This window comes from Hydra viridissima, unplaced genomic scaffold (assembly GCF_058129835.1).
Source record: "Hydra viridissima isolate aposymbiotic clone 2 unplaced genomic scaffold, HvirCarnegie_v1 scaffold_1, whole genome shotgun sequence".
In the NCBI taxonomy this organism is placed as follows: Eukaryota; Metazoa; Cnidaria; class Hydrozoa; order Anthoathecata; family Hydridae; genus Hydra; species Hydra viridissima.
This window is the reverse complement of record NW_028324300.1, coordinates 31,124,652-31,149,521: the sequence shown is the minus strand read 5'-3', so window position 1 is coordinate 31,149,521 and position 24,870 is coordinate 31,124,652. Positions and strand designations below refer to the sequence as shown.

The window sequence follows — 24,870 nt, the reverse complement described above, 5'->3', positions numbered from 1 at the left end:
TGTAGTTCATTAAAAACATTGATTAAAAATTGTAAATGTTGCTTTAAATAGCTCCCAAGTCATCTCTGATATAGCAATCACATTCAAATTTTCAAAGATAATCATAGCTTATATTTTAAGAAATTGTAATAAAAATGTTGTTTTTCAAAATTTGAACATATCAATTGTTTTACATCTTAAGTACATTGTGTAACAGTTTAAATATCAAATTTGTCAACTAAATGTCTCAAATCAAAAAAATATTTTTAGTAAAAAAAAAAATTGTTTTAGTTGTGTTAAAACTATTATATCTTCTATAATTTCAGGTATGTTAAAAGATTATATCTTCTAGACAAGGTTAGTTTTATGTAGAGTATTTGTAAGTTAAGGGGTTTGTGAATTTTCAACAGCATTTTTATATAATTAACAACATTTTAAAAATTAGGAATGCTGTTTTTCACTTTTGAATAAATTATTTAATCTCTTTTTTGTCAAGCTTTTCCAAGATCAACTTCTGAAAGAATCTCGCGAGAATAATGTTATCCCTGAAAAAGCTCTCTGTGATATCTTTTCAAATTTACCATCAATCTATAAGTTTCATTCAGAAATATTGTTACCAGAACTTGAAAAAAGATTACAAAAATGGTAAGAACTTTTTTTTATGTTTAAAATGTCACAATTTAGTTAGTATCATACCCAATATACAATCACAAAGATCCACTTAGATACACTTAAAAGTGTTTCATCTGCTGTGTTTGAAGTGATTTGCATCATCCCGGTTGTTCTATAAGCACATGAAACGCATGTGCTTTGTATAGTCAAGTTGCAAACTAAAATATTAATCACTTGCAAGTCTCTGCATACTGTGCCCTCATAATCATAAATTATGTTCCACTTGGATACCACTTTGATCCTCATATCTGGTGAGCTTTAGTAGAAACTTCAAATTTTTGTCTCTTTTGAGCCAACAACTAAGAATTCTGCAAGTTTGGGATGACACACACGTTTCTGACTTTTCTTTTAACGATTCTAAGTCTCTTACAAGATCATTAAACTTCAGCTGGTTAATTAAGTTAGACTGTTTGAGTGCCTTAAGTTCAGGTGTCTTGTACAGGTCAGTAGCAGTGTTGTCACTTTCAATCTCAGTAACTGGTGGTTTAACAGATTTCAGAGCTGTTTTAGAATCAGGATAGTTTATCTTGTCTTTATTCTTTTTCATGAAACTTGCTATATTTGTCAAACAAAAATAACAATTGTACACATGTTTTCTTGGTTCTCGCCATAATATTAATACAACAAACAACATTGATCTACACTTCTCATTCAGCCATTGTGTCAATCCAGAAATACAAACAGTGCATAAGGTGGAACTTTTACTACTGTAGTAAAAAAATTTTAAACAACTATCTATAATAAAATTGTTAAGCAGTATAATTAACTAAAATAAAGCAATTAACTAAAATAAACTCTTTAAGCAGTATAATTAGTTAAAATAAAGGATTTGAAAAAACTCTCATCCAATCAGTTAAATAAAAAAGTTAATGGCTTTGAAAATTTTGTTTTTTTTAAAGAAGTTACAAAAATAGTTTTAGAAAAAAAAAAAGAAAATGATCCCAAAATATAAATTAAGACATAATGGAAATTATTACAAGCTGCTTATGTTGTAAAATATAACATGATTATCTTATGCAGCTCACAACTAATATTTTGTAGTTTAGAATTTTCAACTACTTTAAAACATATCATAGCTGCCATAATCTGCATTAATATTACATTTAACATTTTTACAAGCATTTAACATTTTTATTGTAAGTCATGTAAACTGTTAAATGTATTTCATAAACATTATTAACATCATTAAACTTCATTTGTTAAACTTTAAAAGAAGAAAAAACTTTGTTTAGGCAGATTACCCCAAAGATTGGAGATGTTTTCAAAACTCTGGGCCATTGTTTAGTGGTAAAAATATTTCACCTTTATTTTAATGAACTTAGTTCAATAAAAAATATCTGCAGCTTGTTTTGTAAAATTTAAGTGAATACTATTTTTTAATAGCTATACACAGACTTTGTAAAAAACTTTGATAACTCTATGTCTACATTAAATCATTGGATTAAAAAATCACCAAGGTTTGCTGCTGCTGTTGAACAAATTCAGGTAAGTTAAACTTTTCTTGAGTCTTTTTATATATTTTTCTAATATTTTTCTTATATATTTAAGTTTTATAACAATTTATGTATTTTTTTTTTTAAAAAAGGCAACCACTTATTGAATCAAAGACAGTGTAAAAATTTATAATGCTTACTTCCAGATTGGTGTCAACTAGCGCTTCTCAAACAGGGTTAAAAAAGAAAAATGATTTACAAGATAACTATATGTTTTCAAGTTAATCTTTTAACAGGCAGAAAATTTGCTACCTATTTAACGAGCAATTTTAAAAAAGTACTTAAGTTTATAAATTGTATGTAATTATTTTTCTTTCCTGAATTAATCATGATTTTTATTTCTGGTCTTAATTTAATGATAGAAATTATTTAAATCACACAAGCCATGATTTAAGCCCTGCTGCTCAAGATTTCAAGAGAGAATACTTTCAATATCTTTGTTTTCAAAAAAAAATTTTTTTGCCCTGTCTATTAAAAATTAATAATCCTAATACTTGATTTGTGCTTATCTTATTCTCCAAGACTGCACCAAGGCAAATGAGTGTATTCATTCTTTACATTAGGAAAGTATATGAAGTTTCAAGATTGCATGTTACTGCATTCTTTAAATCTTTGTAAATTAGTTTTTTATTTGAGAAAACAATTTTCAGATTTAAATCTTTTTTTTAGAAGCAACCTCAATGTGAGAATCTTACACTTCAGCACCATATGCTAGAGCCAATACAAAGAGTGCCTCGCTATAAACTGCTTCTACAAGGTATAACATAATTGAAATGTTTTAAAGAGCTTGAAGTTTTTTTTATATACATTAAAACTTTATTTAAGAAATGAGTTTTGTTTTTTTTTTCTACAGATTATTTAAAGAAATTGCCAACTGATTCCCCAGATTATAATGAGGCTCAAGGTAATCAAAAATACTACAACTATTTCCTATTTCTAATATAACAGCATAATTAAAAGAACCCAAAACTTCTTACCCAAAACTTTAAAGACATCCAGTAGAAAATTCCTCAATTATGCCAACATTAAAATTGCACTCTAATACACCCAATAAGTGACCACTGTTAAAAGTCTTTTTTATAAATCTTTAATGCATAAAAAAAAAAAAGAGATTTGAGAATCAATTATTTTTAAAATGAGATAAAAAGTTTCTGAAAATATAAAAAAGTTGCATAAAAAACATTTTTAAATACAAATAATTTTCATTACTTCTTTGCAAGTAAAAAGTTAAATTTGCATTTGAACTACTGCCAATAAAACTAATAAATTTATTTTTTAGAGTCTTTAGTTGTTATTTCCAAAGTAGCGGAAAATGCTAACAGTTCATTAAAAGATAATGTATATATTTTAATTTTTGTATTAATGAAATTTGACATAAGGCATAAAATCTCATTTTTAAATTTTAATTTTCTTATCTTATTTATCTGCTGTTGTTGTCTAAAAACCTCCATAAAATTCATTCAGTATGATTTCCTAATAATAACATTTTCTCTTTAGGATAAATTCAAAATCCTTTTAAATATCCAAGAGCGAATTGTGGATGGACTGAGAGGAGAAAGTTTAGTTACTGCTAGCAGGGTGCCTTTTCATTTAATTTTTTTTTTCTTTTTTACTTCAAGTTTAATCCAAAAAGTTATCTTTTTTTTATTTTGACAATTTTTTTCTCAGGTGTTCCTAAAAGAAGGAGAATTGACAAAACTTGCTGCACGCAGTAGTAATAAAAACATTCGCACTATCTTGCTAGTAAGTCTTGTGATTGCAAACCATTAAAAATATTTAGCAATCATAAATTACATGGGATAAATAACTCTTTAGATAATATTTAACATATCATACAACATGGAAACTTTTTGCATACTTTAAAAACTTTTTTGTATAGAAAATATTCTAATAAACTAATTTTTAAATAAAATTTTAAAATCAATAACTTTTTAAAATACCATTTGAAAAATTGTATTCATTTATCAAACAATATTTGACTGTATTCATTTACTAACAAAAATGGAAATTTTTGTTAGTAAATGAATACAGTTATTGATTTTAAAAATACAGAAAAAACATATTTTGTGAGTTTGATGGTGTTCAAGTTGATCAAAAGGTGTAACAATGAAATGTTTCTATGAAAAAAATATCACATCCAAGTTATAAGGAAAGGGTGTTTTCAATTAATTAAAAATGAAATCAGTAACTCTAATGAAATGTAATCCAGAAAAATATTATATATAAAGTATTTGAAGAAAAAATGAAAAATTAAGTATTAAGTATGCGAGGTATATATGTTTGTAGAAATCTTTTAGTTTCTTTTAGTTTAGTGATCTCCTTCTTTGTTGTTCTGCTACAACTATTGGAAAGTTAAGAGTTCGTCAGATCATGGATCTCATTGGTCTTCAAATTGTTCAAGACGATTCACTTCCTAAACATTCTTTTCGAATCCAGAGTCGACAGCGTATACTTGATTTGACTGCAAGTACATTGGAAGAAAAAGAAGAATGGGTCCTTGCCATAAAAGGAGCTGTTGAAGATGTTAATAATAGGAGAGGTCAGAAATAAATTTGAATAATGTAAACAATTTCATCAAAACCTTTATTTATGTAATTCTTCTCATAAGTTACATAAATATAAAGAGAGGTGAAAAACAACTAATAAAAATGCATTTTTACTTAAAATAAGAAAAAGCAAGGTTATTTTAAAATAACCTTGGTTTATTCTTATTTTAAATAAAAATGTATTTATCTATCATTATCATATTGAATTTTTTTTTTGTTTTAGGGACTTTGATATGCAAAGTATTAGAAGAAGATGAAGTAGACAATAATGATAGTGTTGGGCAGAAAGCTCCATTGTGGGTTAAAGATGAAGATGTTACTATGTGTATGCTTTGTACCTTAAAGTTTGGGCTCATATACAGAAAGCATCATTGTCGTGGTTGTGGAAGGGTATCTTAGTTTCACTACTTTAGAATTCTAAAGAATCTATAAAAAGCAAATGTTACAAGAGCTGTTTTCTATAAACTCAAGTTCATAAAATCTATAAATTGATCTCATTATACTTAAAGCTTAAGTTTTTTTAAAAACTTGAAATGCTGCTATAAAAATAACGATTTAAAGAAAATTGAAAAAAGTAACATCAAAATTTTTGTAAATATTACAAAAGTGTAATAATCAAAACATCTAAGACATCTCTTTCAACCAAATGATCTTATATATCACATGTGAGTGTTACTAGAGTTAATATAAAGTTTTCTGTTCAAAAAGGTAACTTGTGATAAATGCTCCAACTATCGAGCACCTCTTGCATATGCTGGTTATCAAATTCAAAGGTTATGTTATTCGTGTTTTAAAAAATTGCACCCAGATATTGGATTGGAAAAGTTGACAGAGGACAAAGAACCATGTAGAAACACTATACTTACTAGAGGCTCTTCAGCATTATCAGGTGAATTTTTGTTGTTGTTGAAATTCCCTGGTTGTATAATTTTCATAACGGTCTCAGACTTTTGGCCGACAGTTTACACAGTGTATTATGTACATATTTGTCTACAAAACTAGGTATAAAATCTAGATGTTAAATTATAAAAAAAGATACTGGTGCAGTTAAATTATAAAGAAATTGGTGCAGTTACTCGTGATTTTATTACTATCAACATTTGATTAGATTTATTTCAAAGAAATACCATATAAAAGCATAAGAAATTATATAAAAACATATAAAAGCATAAGAAATCATATAAAAACATATAAAAGCATAAGAAATCATATAAAAACATATAAAAGCATAAGAAATCATATAAAAACATATAAAAGCATAAGAAATCATATAAAAAAATATAAAAGCATAAGAAATCATATAAAAACATATAAAAGCATAAGAAATCATGTAAAAACAAAGTTGTGATGAAAGTAATAAATAAATGAAGAATTTTAACTGTGAGTCATATTAATGTTATATTCTTGAAAAAAAAAGTCATTCATGTTTCATTCTTGAAATTACGAAGATAAAAAAAATCCGCAAATCTTGCAAACAATAAGCAGTTCAAACATATAGCAGTTTAAAATTTATTTTGAAAAGAACGGCAGAGGAAGTTTATAGCGGGAAATAATTCCGTAGCAAAAAATCCCTCGCAGTGTTGAAGTTGAGGTTTGGGATGTAGGGTTAGTGGAATAGCTTGTAGGTTAGAGTGAAATTCTTGATCAAAATGGACATTGCAATTTTTGTTTTTGACAAAGTATACGCATAAATCGTATTTTTAACAAAATCCTGTTATTAGAAACGGGATAAATTTTTTCACCGCCCATTTGCCATCATTTCACTACAATGAGATTTTATTACCCTAACTATTAATTCTAACTATTCACCATCTGGATAATTTTTTATTGGAATGATTTCATTAAACATCATTAACCTCTAAGTTTTAAAGTATTTTCTTTGTTCTTTTAGAAGAATTTCTTTGACCATCTTTATATATATATATATATATATATATATATATATATATATATATATATATATATATATATATATATATATATATATATATATATATATATAAAGATGGTCAAAGAAATTTTATATATATATATATATATATATATATATATATATATATATATATATATATATATATATATATATATACAACACTACATCAAACGATATATATATATATATATATATCGTTTGATGTAGTGTTGTATTAAAATAATAGAAAGCTCTTGTTCGTTGAAAAGTGCTCAATGTTTAGGAAATTTATTTTGAATATATATAAATTTGAAAACAGAGCTGTTTATAATTATAATTAAAAACGATAAAGAAAAAAACTTTTATTATGGAACTTTAAGTTTCATGCCTAACGGCAATCATCAGCCATATATAACAAAATTAAAAATTATACGTTAAAATTACATTTATAATTACGGTGGCGTGAGTTCTAATGACTCCATGGAAACATTATTTTAAAAGTATAACGTGACGTAAACGCAAAGTTAACCAACCAGGATCAATCTTCGGTATCAAATGAGGAAATAAGGAACTTATTCTTGTGCCTATTGAGACCATTTCACTCCTTGTATTAAGTAGGTTATCTCCTTTGTACATCAAAATTTGAAAAAATATATATTAAGGGCTTCCTAAAAACTTTTCGTTGTACTTTTATATATAGAAAATCTAGACATCCCTTCAAAGATCAAGTGGAAATTGAAATCTTTGAGTACATAATAAAATCCCGACGGGAAACGATCTTTGATAGTAAACTATGTCCCGACGGGGAATAATTTTTGATAGCAAAACACGTCCAGGTGGAAAATAATCCTGCTAATGAAACAGCAAATAGTTGTTAGCTAAATAAATACCACAAAAACACAACCTAGTAATATTTGTGTGCTCTTTTAATATCATTTAGAAATAAGTGGGTTTTTATATTGGAAAGCTCCAGGTAAAAGTTGGTCGAAAGAATGGATCGTTCTCTCAGAGTATGTCCTCTATATACAGAAGAAAAAACAAGTACTTTTTTTTTTTTTTTAGATTGCTCTTTAAAATTTCAGAAAACCACAGTAACTTTATGTTTTAATGTTTATGCTTGATTTACAGTTTGTTTTTACTATGACAATTCCCATATGTTCGAATTTACTCGAAGCATGAAAAGATAAGGGTGATCAATCTTGAATTTTTTTTTTTAATAAGGACACTTTTACAGATCACCTGTAAGATCTGTCGAACTGTATACATATTTTTATTCAGTATTCATTAGCATTTCATCAAGCTTTAGCTGAGAGTTTTCACGATGACCCTGAAGAAGTGATTCAACATCTTCCACAACACCTTGGCTCGTCTTATGGAACAAATTGGGCAATTTTTAGGCAGAGATTCTGATTTGAAAGCATATTAAATTCCAGGCGCCTGTTTCACAATCAAAACCTTTTGAAGTAAAATCTCTTCAAAAAGAGCATAACAATAAAGGAACTTTGCGATGACTAATTTTCTGAAATACATTAATGAAAACCCAAAAAAAGTCATGCGTACCTCATTCAGACCCATATTATTAGATTGATTCAAACTAAGATGACTGATTTTATTCTTAATACAAAAAAAGAATGTTTATTCTATAGTTAAATGTTCTTTTTTCATTTTATAAAACTTAGAATATTTGAGGCAACTTTATTATAAAAGTCTGAATAATATTTAAGTAAATATTTTGAACTCATCTTTTTACTTTTTAAAAATATCTTTGATAGTTTACATTTTTTACAAGGATATTAAAGCTCGATTTACACTTCCTGTTCCTGGATTTCAAGTTGAACCACCATCTTCGGTATGTCTACGAAAAAGGTTCTGTACTCTCCTGTCATTTTTAAAGAGCATTTTTAAAGAGCATTTTATGATAATGTTTTTTTCGTGTAGGCTGAAGAAATTGATGCAGCGCATCCTTATTGCATTAAGCTCCACAAGGAGCACAAAAAAGAACTAACTTATTATCTTTCCTCTGAAAACAAACAAGATATTATTAAGTAAGTTATGCATTATATTATAGGTTTCAGATACTCCTAAAATCTTGTACAGCATGTTGGGCCTTTTTATGTAAAAACTTAAAAATTATTTTATCGCTTTAAATCCCAAAATTTATTTCTGATGTTTCTTAATCCTTTATGCTAATGTAGTTAAACAACTCAATGATGGTCTGAGACAGCTGTTTTACTAATTTTACAAATCTAAGTCTAACAAAGCTCCCTTATTAACTCTCAACAAAAATTTTGAAAATTTGTTACTTTCTTCTCTATACTCGTTATTACTATTATTATTTCTACTAGTTATCAATATCATTCTTATTGCGATTATACTTATCGTTATTAATATTGTTGATGTATTTTCGTTTTTCATGATTTTTAAAACGTGTTAATTGCCCTTATTCTCAAATGTTATGTGTATTAATTTATATCAGATTTATTATGGGTGCGCTTTTAAACTATTGCTTATAAAAGTTAAGAAATAATTGACAAAACTTTTAACTATTTCATAAATGTTGCGATAAAATGTGTAACTTTAGATGGGAAGATCATCTTCGTTTCGCAGTGCTCCTTGAAAAGCTTCCTAATGAAAGTGAAGGCGATGCTTGTTGAGTCAACAATTCTTTTTTTAAAATGAATTACTTCATTAAAATATCTATTGAACATTTGTTTGAACACGTTTTTTGTGTGTGTTTGAGGCCTTTTATATTTTACAATGTATTTTTTTTAATTATATGAATAACACCGGCGTATATTACTAATGAAAATTGAAATGCAGTCATGGAAAGAAAAACTTTCAATTGTTCATAAAAACTTTTGTCTCTTTAAGTAATACTGCATGTCTTCGCCTTGCAGTAATGAGATTCCCTGATTCATGTTTAAATCTTCTTAGTTTCTTTTTATTTATGAATGAATTAGGAAAAAATCCATATTTATTTAAATACGTTTTTGTAATTTTTCTAGCATATTTGACTGTAAGAATTCATTTTTTTTAAATTATTTTTTACACTTTTGTCGTATCAACTTATATAAAAGAATTGTATACTCTATAATTTATATCGAACCTTGTACAAAATTTTATTTGGCTAATAAATGTTTACAAGACAGACGAAAAGTTGTCGGAATAAAACGTTGTTATTCTAAAGATTATGTATTAAAACCCTTCGCACTCCAGGGCAGTGTAGATGTTTGGCATCATCTAGTTTAACAAGTATAGCCTGACTTTCGATTGCATTTTATGACTTCGGATCTTTAACTGTGAGTTCTTTAAAAAAATATGCGAAGAAATTTTAACATCAGAGTTTTCCCACGAAAAACTTTATGCTGTAACTTGCAATTAATTTGCATTCATGACGTAAACTTTTTTTTTAAGAATTAAAGATTTCTTTCCTTTTTAAATTATTAAAACCAGTTAAAAATTTAATAAAAATCTCATTTACAAGAAATATCAACTCAATGATGGTCTGAGTTCAAAATGTTTGCCCGTACTATAGAGAAACAGTAAAATACGAAACATGCTTTAATAAAACTTCTCTGCATAACTCGGAATTTTCAGAAAAAAAAATTATATATACTTTTTTCAAGCAATATAAGCTCCTTAAAAGTTTTCCATCTCCTCCGAAGGATCTACCTGTTTTCTATTCCTTCTTAAAATATCGCCGGGACTTGGGTACGGTCGCTGTTGAAATAAAGGACCGTTTGCCGTTGTATCAACCCCAGTCTTAACGTCGGTGTCTTCTTTTAAACCAGTAGACCAAGTTCCTCTGGTAAAAAAAAAAAAGAAGACCTTAAAAATGCTGAGATTATATTTTTTAAAGGCATTCTAACATTGTCGTAGTATAAGAGCGCTCCCATCCCCACATAAAAACAAAACTCTCTTAGGGCCTGTTTATATGGAAAGCGGGCTGGCTCGGCAAACGAGCCAGCCCGTTTGCCGAGCCAGCCCGCTTTCCATATAAACAGGCCCTTAGCCAATTTAGATATACCTTTTATTTTTCTTAATAATTTTACTTTTTGAATGTGCTGACTTTAAAGTTACCATAAATATATAAACTTTCGATTCTTTGAGAATTTTTAGTTTATTTATTTGTTTTATAACTATTAATAATTCGTGAAAACTAAAATTATACGTTTTAGCAAGCAGATTCTCTTTTTGGTGCATAAGCTAAAGTCAAGTTTGAAAAAACTTTACCTTCCGACATCAGAGTAAGCAGCTGGATCCATAGGATCGATTGGGTCATCATCTAGCAATAAAAGTAATCGGATCAAAATCGTGTCCTCTATATAATTTCTAATAGTATTGAATAAAACATGAGATGAGATTGTATAATTATCTACAACCATCATTTTTATTATACCATACAAGAAGAGATCTATCCGAATAATACATACATACACTGCCGGCCGAAAGTTTGAGATCATTATGAAAAAAAATAAAGATAAAAGTTAATGTGTAAATTAATTTGGTAAGGTGTTTGCAAAATCAGACAAAAATATATTAAAATTGACTTTTAATAAAAACAACATTAAGATCATAAAATAAAAAGGGACTTAAGAATTAAATAACGACGTTCTAACATATTTTTCGTAAAAAGAACGCTTAAAAAATGTTTAGATTTAATCATTTCTTTAAGAGTCATCCGAGCTACCAGATTGTTTTCTCACCCGCTTTTCGTTCAAAATAGTTCTTGCATAAATAAAAGCTATATTCGGGATTTTTGCCATGTTGGAAAATGAATTGTAAACTTCTCAGAGTTTAAAGTAGTGGGTGGGAGGCTTCTCAGGGTTTAAAGCTCTGGAGCATTGGAATTCCAGAGCTTTTTTTTACAACAACTTTCCCCGTTTTCGTGACGTTTTTACTTTAAAGCCGTCCACAGTTGATATTTTTGGGGATAGTGCCCTTCTAGCTAACCCGAAAAAACCACCTATATGGGGTGATAGTGGACACATGTAGTTGTCCAGAAATGGGAGTTTTGAAATCCATCTATTACGTCCGAGAAAAAAAAATCAATTTTAAGTTGAAAATTTCCCAATTTTTTTACTGTTTTGATTATCTTCATGAAACTTTATGGTGTTGAACCTATATAGTATGGCTATCAATGTATAAAATTTCATGCAGATATCTTGCTTAGTTATAAAGTTATAGGCCGAAACGTTTTGCGAAATCATTCATTTTGACAGTGCTGGTACCAAAAGTTTTTAGTTTTGGTAAAAATATTTTGTCTGATTGCCCTGATTTTTTGTATGTATACTCTATAGGCAATAGGCAACAACTTTTGTTATTAGAGTTTTGGAAATAGACCATTTGCTAAAAAACTGTGGCCACAAAATCATTTAAAACCACAAAATCTCCTCATAATATGGATTATTTAATTTTTGAGTGAAATGACCAACTCTGGGGAAAATTTTTGAAGTATTTGCTACACTGAGCAGTTATCTATGTAAAATATAATGAAATGCATGTACACATAACACAATTTGAGGGGTTTAGCAAAATAAGTAGATTTTAAAATAGTAGACTTTTTAAGTAATTTGCTCTTTTCATTATGTCCCTATGAATTTCATTCAGAAAAAGCATTACAGAGGCCGCAAAAATTGAGCTATCGAGTAAAAAATTGAACCCAATGTGAGCAATAGACTAAGGAACATTCGTGTAAATTTTGGTTGAAATCTGACGGGTAGTATTTGACAGAGACAACTTTTACTGAAAAAAGAAATGTACGGCATTCCCTATTTTTTGTTTAAGCGGATTTTATAGGTTAATCCTTAAAAAAAATCACTTGTTATTGTTTTCAAAATTTGCATTTTATTGCATTTGGAATTAATTTCTTTCTTCAACAAAACTACAATTATCAAGGTAAAATTCTTTTTTTACATTTTTAACTTCTGAAGAAAGGTTTTGGTCTATGATGTTTAAGATGGAAATGTTTTTCAGCGGAAAAAGTAGGAAGTGGTAAAAAGTATTGTATTTTATTGAGTATAGTGCGCACTTTTATTACAAAAAAATTATATCAAAGAAAAAGGTGCACACTTTAAAAAAGATATTTGTTTAATAGATGTATTCCATATTTATTGTTAAAAAAGTTGAGTGTGCACTATACTCATATGCAAACTATACTATACTGTAAGATATATATATATCTTACTACTATAAATACTGTAAGATGACAAGTGGGTAAATGGATTAAAGATAGAGTTGATATGAAAATAGTTTGCTTTTATATCAAAACTATTTTAATCCTAATAAATATATTTTAAAGCTCTGAAATTAAATTGTTATTTTAAATTTTGTGACAAAGCATTGCTTAAATTTTAGACCAATCTCCAAATAAAAGGTTCACCCTCACTTTTGTGACCGTCCATATTTCTGCATACAGATAAAGTTTCGATTCGTTTCAATTGCATATATTGTCAATAACATCAATTATATTTTGGCTTATAAGTCTACAAACTTTTGCCTGTTTTTTTTTTTTTTTTGATTCTTTCCATTTGCACAACTGAGAGATTTAAATTTCAAGACTGATAAAACTATTTGAATACTGTTGCATTTACAGGAGACTAAGCAATTTCTCACAATGCCAAATCATGCGAGAGGTCATGAGGAGAACAGAAAAAATGTCTGACTAACTTGCCTTAAAAAGTGCACCAGGCAAATAAATTCATTCAAGCGGAGCGTTTGTCTAAAATCTATGGCATCAACTTTGACTTGGGTGATGCAAGAGTGCCTCAAGGAATATGTGATACATGCTGAACAATCATGAAGAAGCGAGATGAAGGCAAAGAAGTTGTTCTACTATCACTGTATGACTTCAAGTCTATCTGTGTCAGATTGGAAACTCATGGCAAAAACTGTGACTGTCTCATCTGTAGGATTGGGCGTCTAAAGCTGAATGAGAAACATCTGCTATATGTTTCTCGAGCTGATGAGAAAGGGCCCACTGTGTGCTGCAACGATTGTTTGAGTCCCATCATAAAAAAGGCTTTCCACACAATTGTAACCAATCCACATTTCGTGAAAACCTCAAAGGGCTAGCTGCTCAAGATGAGAAAGTTGCAGAACAGATTGCTGCAAAGGTGATTGCAAAACAGCTTCACCAAAAGGCACTGTAAGGCTATCAAAATCATCTGGAGGACCACCTCTTCCTGTGACACCTGGGGTCATTTAATAATGAATACCTCAAGTAATGTTACATTGACACGACAAATATTTTTATTCAAGAAGCACTTTTCTCCTCGATAATTTAATAATTAGAAAAATGTTTCATAAGCCAATTTGTAATTACAGGGCCAAGTGGAGCTATACCAAAAACCATCTCTCCTGCTTTGAAGACACAAGGCATGGTCAATGTTCAGCTCAACACAGGTTTATCTAATGTGGGAATGATGAAATTGGCAAGAGTAGTAAACCAGACTTCAGGTACAAAGCTTGTTGAGTCGAATTTCAACAAACATTTTCTGGCTGCTGGTTGAAAACTGAGTGATTTTTTTACCCACTCAAATATAAAGGTTTCTGATGCAGAAGGTAAAACTGGTTCAGATCACACTGTTGCCCACTGTAAAAACATCACTGACCTTATCGGCACAACCAGCACATCTCGAAATGTTTCAACTGAGTGAATTATAAAAATCGGAATCAATGATGGCAAGGGATTTCTGAAGTTTTGTTTGGGAGTCATCAACAGAGCCACAAAAGAGTCCCCACCTCAAAAGCATCTCTTGACTGACAGGCTTGCAATAGATACGGGTGCAAAGCGCCAGATGCTTGTGGCAGTTGCAGAAGAGCTTCCCGAGACTTATGAGAATGTCCACCAAATTTGGTCGCTCATTCAAGTCGATAGAGTGAAGGCCATTGTTGCTTGTGACTTGAAACTGGCCAACATTCTCTGTGGGCTTCAAGCTCACTCTAGCTCTCACCCTTGCTCTTGGTATAGCATTGATTTCACAAATCTAGAGAAGGCTGAAGCCTTGAGAACACTTGGGTCACTCAGAAAGAGCTATAAAAGCTTCTTGAGTGCAGGGAGCATTCTTGCCAAGGCAAAACACACCAGCAATGTTGTTTATCCACCTATCCACAGTGGAGCCGATGATACTCTCATTCTGGACATTTTGCCTCCACCGGAATTCCATCTTTTGCTTGGAGTTATTAACCACATTTTTCAGAAGATGAAAAGTGTATGGCCCAATGCTGAAAAATGGCCAACTTCTCTTAACATGAAACTGAGCCCCTATCATGGAGGCATGTTTGGAGGAAACCATTGTCGCAAACTTATTCGGAATGTGGATAGGCTTCAATGGTTGGCAGAAGCTGAGTCGGCTTTCCAAGTTTTTGGATTCATTGAAGCGCTGAGGAAGTTTGATTCTGTAGTGAAAAGCTGCTTTGGATCAGACCTTGAGGATGACTTTTTGGACAAAATCCAACAATTTCAAGACTCATACCATGCCATCCTGAATGCTAGTGTTACACCCAAGATCCATATGGTATTTCACCACATCAAAGACTTTGTGAACCGCCACATGTCACCACTTGGAATTTACAGCAAACAGGTAGTTGAAGCAGCTCATCAAGACTTTTCTCATTATTAGCAACGATACAAACAACTCCCATCTCATCCAGAATACGCTCTTAGACTTAAAAACTGCCTTGTCGACTACAACAGCAAGCACCTTTAATAGTCTTACTCTGCCAAAAATGCAACATTTTATTATTCTAAAATTGTGCAGCTCATTTTAGAACTGTTTAATTAAATTAGAAAGTAGGTGTTTCTTGAATCAAGAAAAAAAACCTAAGTAAATTGTTAAGTTATCAATTTAAGAAGAAAATAAAATTTTTGAGTTAAAAGCTTTCACCTCTAATAATTGAGTTTTCTTCAACTCTTCATTTCAACTATTTCAGGTGATTTACCTGATTAAAATTCAAGTTTTATTGCGTCTAAATGTTTTTTTCAGCTTTGAACCTTTACAAAAGCCCTAAAGTGCATGAAGAGGAAGCCTTAAAATTAACTTATTGGGCAAAACCCCCCAATTTGTGTTATGTATACATGCATCCCATTATATTTTACAATCTAATTTTATTTTTTAATTTTTCATGCAAAAAAAGCCATGGTTACTTATTGCTTTTCCATTTTGAACCTATACTAATGCATAGAAAATATACATGAAAAAGGCCTATTTTATGAAAATCTAAAATCTGACCTAAAATTTGCAATTTTTTGATATTTTTCAATAGGCTCTATAATTTTTTATATTGATTGGTACTCAGGGTAGCAAAAAATGCAAAATGGACCCCTCAGTTGATCATTTTCTTTGAAAATTGATTTGCCAATTTTATAAGGAAATTTTGGGGCGCGTAATGATTTTGTGGCCACAGTTTTTTGGCAAATGGTCTATTTCCAAAACTCTAATAACAAAAGTTGTTGCCTATTGCCTATAGAGTATACATACAAAAAATCAGGGCAATCAGACAAAATATTTTTACCAAAACTAAAAACTTTTGGTACCAGCACTGTCAAAATGAATGATTTCGCAAAACGTTTCGGCCTATAACTTTATAACTAAGCAAGATATCTGCATGAAATTTTATACATTGATAGCCATACTATATAGGTTCAACACCATAAAGTTTCATGAAGATAATCAAAACAGTAAAAAAATTGGGAAATTTTCAACTTAAAATTGATTTTTTTTTCTCGGACGTAATAGATGGATTTCAAAACTCCCATTTCTGGACAACTACATGTGTCCACTATCACCCCATATAGGTGGTTTTTTCGGGTTAGCTAGAAGGGCACTATTCCCAAAAATATCAACTGTGTGTCAATTGAAATTTGTCAATAATTTAACAAACGATCACGGTCAATAAAAAATAAGCATGATTAACAAAAATAATTTAAACTTACGCTCTAACTTTCATTATCACTACTTGTGAGTTATTATATATTTATACTTACCTCTCGAGTGATCTCTAACTTTTAGCCAAAAGTGTATGTATAAAAAACTAACGATAAATTATCGATGATTAGTTTAATTATAATAGTATTAATATAGTATTATTAACATAATATTACCTTTGTTCTTTCCCTTTCGGTAAGCTCGTTCTTTTTGTTTATTAGCCTGGAATTGTTAATAAAAAAATCAACATTACTCGATTACCCAAATTCAATAAAGGCTTTAACTTATACAAAACAAATAAAGAATGAATAATAAAACATTACTTTCAATAAACTTGGATGTTTTCCAGTATTCACTTTTTGCTTGTTTCTATCTTCTTTAATTTCATTATTTCTCTGTCTTCCGTCAGGATTCTTTGCATTATCTAAAAATAAGGAAAAACAAAAATATTCAAAACACAAGTGAAGCATTAAAACATAATGCTTTAAGTTTTAATGCTGCAGAAGTAAAGCAGTGTGGCAGTCTAATGTTGTTTAAGAGACATATAAACCTGTCTTTTGTTGCCAGGATGCAGGATAAGTAATTTCAGCACGTGGGTCATTCGGATGTCTCCATGAAACTTGATTTGTATGTACATTCCAGAAATATTCATGGGCCCTCAAAACAAATTATTAATTTATATGTTAGATAAAAAAAGCTCCGAAATTATTTTAAAAACTTTTATAAAAAACATGTTAAAAAAAGAAACTAACAATTGTTTCAATGGGAACTTTATAAATCACTCAAACCAAAATCCTACAGAATCCTAAAGTCTAAAGTTTAAACATAGAACATTAATAAATCCAAAAAGTTGATAAAACTTTTAATGCTTATATTTTTATTATCTCAGAAAAACATTTAGAAAACCACAAAATGTGTTTAGCATAACAATTTAGCACAATTTTTTTTTAAATTAAAATAACTTTCTGGAAAATAAATTCTCGAAGAAAAAGATTTTAAGCAACAACTTTGACAATTTTCTATGAAAACAAAACATTGGAAAGTGAAGAAACCAGAAGAAAAAAAAAGATCAAAAAGAGATCACAAATCTGAACAAAATATTAAAAAACAAATACCTTACAGGATCATCTACTTTAAACCAACCAGGAGGTAGTGGTTGTGATTTGTAACTCTAAAATAAATGTTTAAAATAAGTTCGACATAATAAACAGAAGTTGGTTATATTAAATATAGAAATAAAAAACCTTTGAAGACTTTCCATCAATTTGCTCTTTTGGTTTCTCTGCTTCTAAAAATAGAAAACATGTCTATTTAACTTTTTTATTTGAGATATTGAAAAATCAACTAAAAGGAATAACAGTATCAAAGGTTGATGATGTAAGCTATGAAGAGACCAGCTGTTTATCACTACAATAAAGCTGTTTATCACTACAACAGTTTGGAACTTATTTTTATATTAGGATTTTAAAAATTGAAAAAAAAATTGATCTTTTAATATCAAAAACAAGGCTTAATATTGGTAAGTTTTTTGACAAAAAAAAAAAAAAAAAAAAAAGATATAACAAAAAGACCTGGCAGAGTCGATCAAAAATATTGACAGTTTTTTCTGAAATGAAGATAATTTTAGCAAAGCTAACTGAAAATATCTTAGTTCATAATCAAAGTTTGATTTAAAATTAAAGTTAAAAAATGAAATTACTTTACAAGTATTAATTCTTGTTTTATTAACAAACTGATGATTTGGTAAAAAATCAAAAATATTCTAATTATAAATGTCTTAAATAAGTTTCAAAACACCTACTTATCAAACAAAATATGATCAACAATAACTTTGAGGATTTGCTTCAGTTTTCCAAATGCATTTAATAGGACTAGAATAAGTAACAGATCCAGCCACGTTTTTGTTGATTTTTGCTATTGATTTTTTATTGGTCTTGATAGTCTCAAATAAAGTTGCTACATTTTTTTGACAAAATTACTATTAAAAAAAAAATGCGAGCAAAACTTAACCATAAAAAAATTGTTGATTTTTATTCAATCAGCCATAAAATTTGATTGCTAAAACATTTTGAAAATAATTTTAAAAAATTAAACATATTTTTAATAGCCCTCTTGACGGTTAAAAAGTAAATCAAGCTTACAATTTTCAAAGAAATTTTATATACTTTTTATTGATGCCTTAAATTTATATTTAGAGAATAACCTTCTAGCTCATTTTTTCTTTGCATTCCATTAGTAATTACAAAAAAATAGGGAGTATGGTAACAACCTTTGAAATGACAGTTTGGATAACATTTTTGTGAAACAACTCACCTGGGACTATTAGTCCTCTTCTTTTTAACCGAGCTTGAAGTGCAGCAGGTAATGTCATCTCTGCTACAGGAATGAATTAAACTAGTAATTTAAATTTTTGTTTTAATAGTGGAATAAATTATTATACTAGGACATTTATAGGCAAAATGAATAAAATCTTTTAATATGCTTTAACAATTTATTTATAAAAACAAGTTAAACTTCTACTAAAATTGGTTTGTGAATCTGCTGCTATAAATTTATTATTCTCAACTATTTTGGGAAAGTACTCCATAAAAAACATCAACAACTAGAAAGGTAGTTATTGCAGATAGAATTGGTGTTGTTGTTTTTTTTAATATCACAAAAAAAACTTAAATATTGTATTGTTTTATATACAACCAATATTTAAACTAAAAAAAAATCATAAATTAGTCTTTTTGGATTCATGGTATTTCAATAAAACTCCACATTCTGTTAACATGCACCTTATTAAATAGATGAGCATATAAAATAAACTCAAACCTGGTTTCTATCCCCTAATGTATTGTGAAAAGGTTAAGATTACAACACAAATTTTTTGAATAGACTTTTGAAAGACTTTTTTATCCAAACATGGAAATGACATCAACAGTTTCTACTTACATATTAGTTTACTATGGTATGTTAAAGCTTAAATCCAAATATTCATTTTGCATGAAACAAACATAAAAAAAAATTTTTTACATAAAACTAAACTACTTTTAATTAACACAAAAAACATTAAAAAATTGAACAGTATATATTTTAAAAGTTTTTTTATTTAGTTTTTTTTTTTTCATGTTACATTTTTTTCTAATAATATAATAACAACATGTTTTATTATACTTTAGTCATTATAATAATTATAAAAATTTAAAAAACAAATTAAAAAATATAAAATTTGTTATGCACTTTTAGGTATAGTACTGTAATGCAAAATCATGCATTATTATATTTGAAAGGCCTTATACATATATACATATACACACACAGATACACACATGTATATATATCAAAAATAACATTTTAACAGTAATATATAAAATCAACAATTCCAAAAAAAAAACCTCATTATGTAAAACAAACAAAAAAACCATATAGAAACCAACATGTTTTTTTTTTTATTGAAAAACTTCCTTTATTAACAGGAAATAACACTATTGAAAAAAGCTTGAAATAAAAAAAAACAAATAAAAGTAAACAATAAGGAATTACAATTTAGCAGCCATGCTGTTTTTTTTTTAAATGACTCAGTTAATACAAAGATTTTAATCTTTGTACAAAGATATAGCTATCTCAACCATTACTTTTTCTAAAATTTTAAGATATATTTAATTGTATATAATTTTTCTAGTTAGAATTAAATATGAAAGTAATATTGTTACTGCTACTTCTTTCAAATTTTGTACACAAAATACAAAATGGTAAAGTACGCTGTTCTTCCAATGAAGAATTTATTGAGTTGAGTTTAAACACAAATTTTACAGAAGAACCTACTTTAGAAATAAGAGCATCAAACATAAATTCACAATGGCATTTGCAAGCTGGCTGTGAAAAAGTCAATGGATCAATTCTAAGGTGTTGTCGTAATACTATGAACAATTCTCAATATTTTCGCATAAATACATCAACAGCTTATGAACTACTATGGCTTTATAATTGTTATAAAGTTCATGGTGTAAACAGCATCGAAGTAAGTAAAAAAACATGGCATAGTTTTAATATTAAGTGGTTTTATTACAACTGGGATGACCAATTTCTAAAAGAAGAGACAATAAGCATTACAGATGTATCTGCAAATGTAACATACAGTGAAAATATTGAAATCAGCAGTAACAACTCATATAGCTTTAATAAAGGTACTAATAAAACATTGTACTACGTTTGCATTAGAACAACCTACATAGCTCCTTTAGCACTATTTGAAGATGCAAATGATATTATCAAAACAGTTTGCAAAAATGTAACAACTACTGAAAAAAATCAAGAACTAAGTGAGCCATTGTCATCATCTTTAAAAACATCTCTTTTAGTAGTTGGAATAGGTGTGGTTGTACTTTTGATTTTATTTATCTTATTTATAATATACAACAAAAAATGTAAAGCAGGAGGAGATCACAACTTTGATATGAACAAAGAAGAAATTTTAATGGCAGATCATCAACTTGAACTAGATACTTGAATCAATTTATGTTTTGTTGAAACACCATTCATTGAACACACACACACACACACACACACACACACACACACACACACACACACACACACACACACACACACACACACACACACACACACACACACACACATACACACACAAATTCATACACAGTACTATCATTTAATTTTATATAACTAGGCGATATTTTATAAAAAAAATATTTTATTTTTTGTATTTTGTATTATATATTGTATATAGATAAACACTAAAATCTGAGGATGCAGTATATTTTCTAATCAGAAAATATTTTGTGTGGTTATCAAGTTAATCAATTCTGTGCAGTGTTTAATAGCTGCTTGACGCTACAGCACAACTGACCACAATAGTGTTGTAGTGTTACTAAAGAAAAGTTTTTGTAAAATTTCCATTCATCATATCAAATTTTTATTTATAAAAATTTAAGCTATACTATTAAATGTTTATGATTTTTACATTTAAAATTCATTTTCTTACAAGGTTTTGTCACAGGTTTTATTTAAAAAATTATCATGAAGGCCAGGGTGAGATTATTTGACTACAACTTGTTCTAAGCGGTCCGCGTTTTCTTAAGGCGTTTGTGGTTAAAGGTTGAATACAAGATCCGACGTTAAAGTTGATGTCCTATTTCAAATCTGAAGTGTGACTTGAGCGGAATAAAAGAAGCGAACTTAAACGCAAGTCATACTTGAAAATTGGCCATAGTTTGATAAGCATGAGAAACAAAAAGTATATTGCAAATGAATGAAGCGGACTTGAAATTTCAAGTCATACTTCAAATCTGAAGTCTGGCTTGAGCGGAATAAAAGAAACTTGACCTGAAGTCGTGCTTGAAAAAAGAGAGTTTTTGAAATTTCAAAACATATTTTTAATACCAGTACAAATAGTCTTGAAACCAAATTTGAAATAAAAAAAACAAACTGCAGTTCTCATTTTATAAATGTGTACTTACTAATTCCATATAACTTACTCTAGTCGAATGAGCTAGTAAGAATGACTTTTTTATCAACCAAAAGTTGTAACTTAGGTATATTGATGTAATTAACTTTGTCATGCATTGTAAACGTCTATCAAATAATTTATTACAGAAAATTCATTAACATCATTTTAAAAATGTGTTAACAACAAAATGATCAAGGTCTCTTTTACCTGTACTACAATTGGTAATTGCTTTTCGGTTTTATGCAACTGTTTCATTCCGTGTAAGTAATTGTTCAAGAAATATTATCAAACAATCGTATCTTATTATTATAGATTTTACATTACATTTACTATAATATAGGACGTGTTTTAGACTTCTGTGCGTCTTTTTACATGACTTATATCTACTGCTCAGGTGATTTAAGGCCAGTCCAAATTTTTATGGTAGTTCGTCCTACCTTCTATAACTTCTTTTTAAAAAAAAACTGTTTTTGAAAATTTGTTGTCTAAGCTGAATAATACTTAGCAAAAGTTGGGCTAAGTTGAAAAAAATATTATTGACAAAAATATGGTGGATGACGCATATTGTCCTTAAACTTAAAGATGAATGTTTCAAAAAATAACGGTTTAAATTATTAAGCACAACTTTTCTAGTTACCTACAAGCTAAAAGACATCGATATTAAATTATATTGTTTTTTCATACTTTGATTCAGAAGGTAGGGTAGAAAATCCGACGTTTAATTATTTCTTTCAACGACGTACAATGAAGTGTCGAGAACTCGGGAATATTTAGCGATTTTGTTTTGAAAGGCTTTTTGATGACCGCATAAACAAAATGGTTTCTGTGGGTGAAAGTTATTCGTAATAAAAAAAATAGAGCGTGTGGTCACTATATATACATATAAATATACATATAAATATAAATATATATATATATATATATTTATTATTTTTAACTGGTATTTAGAATTAAATAAATTTGGTTAATAAGTTTGGTCATTTGTTTTTATAATTTTTTAAAAGGTACTTATTTTCATGTCTGCATTTAGAAATAAGCTCAGTTTTTTTTATTTAGTAAATTTTCTTGATCTAAATAAGAAATAATTTGAAACTTTTTTGTTAACAAAATATACATTTTTGAGATATGTTATTATAGGAAGGCGCAGTTTTTAGAATAGACCAGTTTAATTTAAAGTTAATATTTTTTTCTTTTAGTTGCCAAATATATTTTGACAGCAGAGTCTCTTTTGAATACTTTTCATGATTTTTTTTTATTTTTAAATGTAGTTGATGGAACTTCCTGGTCAGAGAAATCAATTACTATTTTACAATGCTTACTATATAACTAAAAAAAAGTTATTTACAAGTATATTTTATAATTATATAGAAATATGATTTATTTTACTATAGGAGGATGGATCCTGCTTAAATACAACACATTGAAATTTGACTGATAGTATGTTTAATTTGTATAGTAAAGATAAATAAAACTGGAGAAAATGAAGAAAAAGAAAATGTTTATTTAACAAGAATGAAAGTATTGCAAGAAAGAAAAAGATTTAGATTGAAAATAAATAAATTAATAAAATCAGCAGTAGCTTTTAGTAGACTGTGGACAAAACGTATTTAACCGATTTGTTTGGAAGAAATTGAAATCAATTTATTAAATTCTTTTGTAGTAAAATTATTATTATTCAAAATACCTTATAAATCTATGACAACAAATGCATGGACATTAGTTGAATTAACAAGTAATTTACATAAATTTGTTAAAAGCAGCTTAACAAGTTTAAAGATTATGGTAATTGTTGAATGTTTATATACATCAAAATGAATTGGAAAAACCTTTGCAATTGGTTTTGAAAACATCCTTTGTGATATTATCGGAGTAACAGTTTAAATTCTAGTAATAAATTTTAAATAGGATTTGATTTGTATTGATTATCATTATTTAATTTATCATAATTTTTTATTCATTTTGTTGTAACAATAATCATCCAATCAATTGATTTACTAATTTTTTGTTTGTTTAGATATTATCTAGATTATCTAGATAATATTTAAACACTTATATATGTGTGTGTGTGCGTGTATATATATATATATATATATATATATATATATATATATATATATATATATATATATATATATATATATATATATATATACATATACATACATATGTGCTGCCAGTTTCTCTTTTCAAAATCGTCAAGAAGTCTTTCTATTTCCTTGTTCTTTAAGAACATTGAGCACTTTCTATTTTCTATGTTCTATTTTGAACATTGAGCAATAATTTTGTAAAATACACTAACACAATTTACATCCAATTTAAAAAATCTATTGCAAGTAATAAGTATTCAAGATTTGAATAATAAATATTGTGGTTTGTTACAAATCATCATATTATATACTAATTCATAACATCTTATGAACTCATGATATATACTCAAAAAATAAGAAAATTTTCTTGTCGGACTTTTTAGTCACCGCTTTATTATAAACGTTTAGAGAAATCCCGCGGGATCTGAACGGCACAATTTTACGTCACCCTCAGATAAACGAAACAAACCCGAAATTTACGGAGACTGGCCTTAAACTACCTGAGTGGGTGTCTGTCTATGAAAACAATCAGTTTCTTTTTTTTTGTTACAAACAAATCAACAAATTTGTTTACTTATTGCTTTGAGTTCACTCAGCATTTCTTTAATTCTTTTTAATCTCTGAACTCTACTTTGGCTGTAGAATATCTAATTTATTTCTTCCCACAAAAATTTTTTTTAGGGAAGCACCATCTGTCTTCTTTTCTTTAATCTCTTTATATCAGAAGTGACTTTTATTTTTCAGTGAAAGTTCTTCTTTTAGAATTCATCTTTCAACACTTAAAAATCAGCAAAAAT

At 28.3% G+C, this 24,870-nt stretch overlaps 3 protein-coding genes across 8 annotated transcripts in view; 2 read left to right on the top strand and 1 right to left on the bottom strand.

The window, feature by feature from the left end:
- LOC145192403 (FYVE, RhoGEF and PH domain-containing protein 4-like) overlaps positions 1-9,758 on the top strand; it is a 35,423-nt gene extending 25,665 nt beyond the window's left edge. For all 4 annotated transcript variants that reach the window (XM_090098501.1, XM_090098512.1, XM_090098507.1 and 1 more), the window contains 16 exons: positions 306-336; positions 476-624; positions 1,884-1,938; positions 2,035-2,136; positions 2,814-2,901; positions 2,998-3,048; positions 3,424-3,482; positions 3,642-3,722; positions 3,813-3,887; positions 4,452-4,683; positions 4,914-5,080; positions 5,399-5,579; positions 7,543-7,643; positions 8,392-8,451; positions 8,541-8,647; positions 9,184-9,758. In XM_090098501.1, the coding sequence (XP_089954627.1) occupies positions 306-336; positions 476-624; positions 1,884-1,938; positions 2,035-2,136; positions 2,814-2,901; positions 2,998-3,048; positions 3,424-3,482; positions 3,642-3,722; positions 3,813-3,887; positions 4,452-4,683; positions 4,914-5,080; positions 5,399-5,579; positions 7,543-7,643; positions 8,392-8,451; positions 8,541-8,647; positions 9,184-9,256 (1,612 nt within the window). In that variant the 3' untranslated portion in view covers positions 9,257-9,758. The remainder of the gene's footprint in view (positions 1-305; positions 337-475; positions 625-1,883; positions 1,939-2,034; positions 2,137-2,813; positions 2,902-2,997; positions 3,049-3,423; positions 3,483-3,641; positions 3,723-3,812; positions 3,888-4,451; positions 4,684-4,913; positions 5,081-5,398; positions 5,580-7,542; positions 7,644-8,391; positions 8,452-8,540; positions 8,648-9,183) is intronic.
- A 276-nt stretch (positions 9,759-10,034) lies between these two features.
- LOC149894502 (polyglutamine-binding protein 1-like) lies at positions 10,035-24,168 on the bottom strand. Of its 3 annotated transcripts, none has more exons than XM_090098622.1 (9): positions 24,150-24,168; positions 18,845-18,907; positions 17,776-17,819; positions 17,647-17,702; positions 17,082-17,188; positions 16,855-16,955; positions 16,708-16,753; positions 10,836-10,887; positions 10,035-10,407 (listed from the first exon to the last, which is right to left on the bottom strand). In XM_090098622.1, exons 2-9 carry the CDS (start codon positions 18,900-18,902, stop codon positions 10,242-10,244), a joined length of 630 nt encoding a protein of 209 aa, XP_089954748.1. In that variant the 5' UTR covers positions 18,903-18,907; positions 24,150-24,168; the 3' UTR covers positions 10,035-10,241. The 3 variants fall into 3 exon arrangements, with proteins under 3 accessions (XP_089954748.1, XP_089954753.1, XP_089954757.1); XM_090098627.1 differs by lacking the exon at positions 24,150-24,168 and adding an exon at positions 21,522-21,699; XM_090098631.1 differs by lacking the exon at positions 24,150-24,168 and adding an exon at positions 19,349-19,472.
- LOC149894503 (uncharacterized) lies at positions 20,111-21,304 on the top strand. Its single transcript, XM_090098609.1, has one exon. It carries the CDS (start codon positions 20,211-20,213, stop codon positions 21,024-21,026), a length of 816 nt encoding a protein of 271 aa, XP_089954735.1. The 5' UTR covers positions 20,111-20,210; the 3' UTR covers positions 21,027-21,304.
- Positions 24,169-24,870: the final 702 nt, after the last annotated feature.